We start from the raw sequence: 5,000 nt of genomic DNA on the forward strand, positions 1-5,000 counted from the left end.
ACACACACACACGCACACACACACACACTCACTCACACACTCACACTCACACACACACACTCACACACACACACACACTCACACACACACACACACACACGCACACACACACACTCACACACACACTCACACACTCAGTCACACACACACACTCACACACATACACACACACACACACTCACACTCACTCACACTCACACACACACACACTCACACACGCACACACACACACACACACACACTCACACATACATACACTCATACACACACACATGCACACACTCATACACATACACACTCACACACACTCTCACACACACATACACACACACACACACATACATACATACATACACACTCATACACATACACCCTGCCCCCACCCTATATACACAAACACGCACATACATACACACACATGCACATACACACAAAAACATACACACATGCACACACATACAAGTATGCACACATGCACATACACACACATGCACACAAACACATACACACACACATGTACATACACACACGATTATGCACATGCACCCATACACACATGCACACACGCACACACAGACTGACATGCTCATGCACATAAGCTCCCATATCTTAACTACACAGCTTACTGTACTTTTCCTGTGGTGAGTGTGATGGTCCTGTCAGTGCTTGTATGTTGCAACAGTTTTCCCCTGTAGTGTGATGCAAAAAAAGCTTAATCCTAACCTGTGTGAAAACACCGATGACGGCAACATCTACGACAGCCGCAATGATAGCAACGAACGCAACAACATAAAACTACGATAACAGAAACAACAGCAGCAACAACAACCACAATAATAACAACAGCAATGATAGCAACGAACACAACAACATAAAACTATGATAACAGAAACAACAGCAGCAACAACAATAACAACAGAAAACCAACAGAAACAACAGCAGCAGCAACATCAACTGCAATAACAACAAAAACAACAACAATAAAATTTGTTTTATAATCATCAATCTTTTCGTGATATGTAGCTGTTTAATGTTGTGATGATGGCCTGCACGTAATGTTAATAATTGTATTTAAATATTATAGAAACATTTTTGAAAAAATAAATGTTATTTTACTGTTTAAGTCCCAGGCAAGGGTTAATTTTCACACACTTTTACCCAGAGTTCAGTTCTCATGCAGCAGAGCCGGTATGAAAGGCTGTTGAGGGCACTTGTTGAAAGATTGACTTGGTGATGCACCCGAATGAAGCAGATCTGAGAACGACGGCGGTTTCGGTCCTGCCGTCCTAAAACAACAGCTCCGCTCAGGGGATCAGTGTGGCGGCCGCGCCTCTGTGAAGTGGAAAACCTGGCCCGGGCGGGGGATCACAGGGCCCATCGGTATCTGGGTCACGCCGCGTGGGCGTGGGCCGAACCCGCGGCGGGACTACGTCTCGCTCCGTCTCGCTCCCGAGAAGCCTTCCGCACGACGTCACGGAGAGCGCCGCCCACGCCGTTTCTGCGGGAGTTATTCCGGAATTTTCTGAGGTTCCGGAATCCTGAATGTAGATGGAGAGAGATATGGGCCATTGAGTTGACGTCGCGCCTTCCTCGCCCTCGAAGCGCTTTACAGTGATGAGGGGGAGGCTCGCCTCAACCACCGCCGATGTGCAGCACGCTCCCGGGTGATGCAACGGCAGCCATTTTGTGGCAGAACCCTCACCACACACCAAAAGATATACCGATGTGAATAATGAGCACTGCATACCGAACGGGCCGAAGTTGCGGCATGCGGAACAGAATGTGCACGTGTGAGCTCCAGCGATTGATGCGCCTTCGACCTTTAACCTTTAACCTGGAACGATTCTCCACGTCTGCACGCGTGAGCCGAAGGATCCCGAACATCAGACCTCTCTCCGGAGTTGTCTTTCAGCGCCCGTCTCGGCTGCGCGTCCATCACGCGGCGTTCCCGCCCGACGGAATCGCGGATTACTGCTAAACGCGCGACATCGATCCACCGAGACATCAACCCGCCGCTGGGAGGCGTGCGGAAACGTCCGGAAGTGATGTGCTGCTGTGGGAGACGGCGCTGTGCGTCGTCTGGGCCGTCTGCGGAGAGACGGACAGGTGCAGCGAGGCCGGTGGTCCTGAAGAGGGGGGGATGGGGCCGGGGGGGAAGGGGGGGTGTAGAATCCAGGGAGAGGTATCCGGGGCAAAGACTCATCCCAACCCGAAGGCGCTGGGCTTCCCCTGCCTCCGTGAACGGCTCAGACGCCGGCCCAAGACGCCCGCTTAGCGCCGCCGAGTTCAAAGTCCACGTGAACAATGAGTGGCAATTAGGAGCTTAGGGGGAATCTGGGCTGTCAGGCGGATGATGGATGTGTGAGGAGTCTTCCGTCTTCTGCCTCCTTCTGGACGGCGGCCATTTTAACTCCGGGGGGGGGAAATACAAACAGGGTCAATCGAGGATAGTGGGACTGCTGCCGGGGGCAGGGGACTCGGTCACACAAACTCAACCCCCTCGTTCATATCACTCGCAGTATTACTTCATTTGGTAGCACTTCCTTTAAAGGGTGCTATAACAAGAGCGATATAACTCCTTCATAAGCACTACATGGTACATTCTCAAATAGGCCTATGGTGTGTTAACATTGATTCAGCAACTGACGTTACCATGCCATACCAAGGGAAATACAGTGTATGTCATCAAAGTTGGCATAACACACCATGTGCCTATTGGAGGTTATTGACATAAGCACTTATGAATGCTTATGTAGTGCTTATGAATGTGCTATGTATTGCTTATGAAGGAATTATATAGCTCTTATATAGCTCTTACCCTTAAAGACAGCGCGTGGGCCTACATCACATTTAATTCAGAGGATGCTGATTATATCTTCAACAAGGCATTTAATTAAAAAAAAGCAAAATAAAGGAAGTAAATAGCAATAATAATCTAAAATAATTAATGTGTCATTAATAAGCCAGTCAAACAAATCATGGCAGTAAAAACAGGACACATTTATAGATAATTTAAGCATGGAATGTAAAAAATAATAATCCAAAAGCAGGCTGAGAGAATGCACTTTCATTCGTCGTTGGGACCTCCCTAATGATTGACATGTGGAAAGCCTGGAGGTGTCTGGAGCTCTTCAGTGTAGTGTGAAAAAAAAACTGCCAGAAAATGTCATTCTGAGGACTACACTACACTACATCAACATTCTGAGGAATGTCAAAAAGTTGCTCCTATTTTCGATTAGCCAACGCAGTATCATGGCTGAGTCACAGGAACCGACTTTATCAGCAGCTGAATTATGAAACCCTGACAATCCTCAGAGCTGGATTAGAATGAACAGGTCCCATTTCACGACACAGATTGATTTTAGTCAGTTCTGTCTGGAGAATCCTTATTGACAACTGAGTTTAATGTGTGTCTGACTTTCATCTCTGTCTGCAAAACTGCACCTTCATTTATCTTTAAAATGTTCAAATGTCACTGGGACTCTTACAAATGTCAGTCTATCCATGTTTCAGATTAATTAATAATAATAGTAATAATAATAATAATAATAATAATAATAATAATAACAATAATAATAACAATAACAATAATAATACTAATAATGAAATAAATTCTAAAATTGTAAGGCTAACAGGTTGAGATATTGAGATAAGAGAGGTATAGGATCTGTCGTTGTTGTTCTGGTCAGTACCTCATTATTACACTGCACTAACTGCAGCTGAATACATTCCTACTGTCATCACCAGCAGGCTTGGCTTCTTAAATGACGTCTCTGTGTCAGCATGTTTGACGCGTATGTGAGAGCGTGCCTCTCGCCTTTCTCATGCGCCTCATAGTTCACGCCCTTCATGAAGCCAGCGCTTCACAGTATGTCGGTGAAAGATTATTATCTCACGCATAGCTCCACAAATCCTGCATGATAAATGGCATGTTGGATAAAACTTTAATGAGACGTTTCAATGTGTCCCCGCAGTGGCAGATACACGGTTAAGTGTTCAGTGTTAATTCACCTGTGACTGAGCACACATCAGTTCAGTTGGCGGTTGATTTAACTGAACATTTCACTGTGCACAGACAACAGCTAAGGGACACGCAGTGTAGGCTGTGTGTGCAACGAGATCGGAGGCAGAAACTCGAGCAGCGTCTGTGGCCTCCGAAGCCAAGTCGCCAAACCAGGCCGATTTTACCGACGATCCACCGGGTGGATCGCATGTCACTTCGGGCCTCTGCTATTTAAAGAATTCAAACCTTAAATTGACAGGAGTCAAGTCTCTCATTGTGACAGTTCTGCCCTGCGGTTAACCGATCACAATTTTATCAATAAGTAATTATTATAATGACGCCTATCTACGCACGTCAATAAGTCTGTGGCGGCTTTCCTGTCGGCGGCGAGAGGGGGAATATTTACCTGTCAGATGATGAGCGCGGCTCTTGTGCTGATTGTCAGGGGTTCTCTGCGCGGAGTTTAGAGTTACAGCCCAGCATTGAGACTTCGGGGGCCCATGGACTGCATTTGAACCCTCGTCTGAAGGTACAATCTTAGGGAGACACCAACCCGGTCTGCCCCCCGCCCACCCCCACCCCCACCCCCACCAGCGTCAGCCTGCTTTTGTCTGTATTTAATGTAACAGAAACCGTGTCTAGACTGCGTGGCTACTGCCCGTAATCCTGGCGATATCCAGCCGAATCAATCTGAAACCGGAGAGGCTGACCAGGCTGCGAGCGCAGGGCTTAGGCAGATTGATTAGACAATGGACGTCAAGTTGAGCGTAGATTACGGCGCTCCGCGGAGCGGACCGCGGGCGGAGGCTCTGACGTGTCCGCCCTCTCAAACGGCCGCCGCGCTCCTTTAAGTGACCCGAATCTGACATCCAGCTTTGACTGGCTTATTGTTGACTAATTAATTACTCTTGATTATTATTGCTATTTAATTGCGACATGAATCTGAAACGCAGGCAGGAGTGGATCGGCACGCATGCGGTGAAGGCCAGGCACATAA

At 47.3% G+C, this 5,000-nt stretch overlaps 1 protein-coding gene across 1 annotated transcript in view; it reads left to right on the top strand.

Annotated features, from left to right (window-relative positions):
* The window catches only part of LOC133132471 (core histone macro-H2A.1), a 17,729-nt gene extending 16,187 nt beyond the window's left edge, over positions 1 to 1,542 (top strand). The window contains exon 8 of the mRNA XM_061247928.1: positions 1,341 to 1,542. Coding sequence (XP_061103912.1) covers positions 1,341 to 1,542 — 202 coding nt within the window. The remainder of the gene's footprint in view (positions 1 to 1,340) is intronic.
* Positions 1,543 to 5,000: the final 3,458 nt, after the last annotated feature.

The sequence above is a fragment of the Conger conger genome, chromosome 7 (genome assembly GCF_963514075.1).
Source record: "Conger conger chromosome 7, fConCon1.1, whole genome shotgun sequence".
Classification (NCBI taxonomy): domain Eukaryota; kingdom Metazoa; phylum Chordata; class Actinopteri; order Anguilliformes; family Congridae; genus Conger; species Conger conger.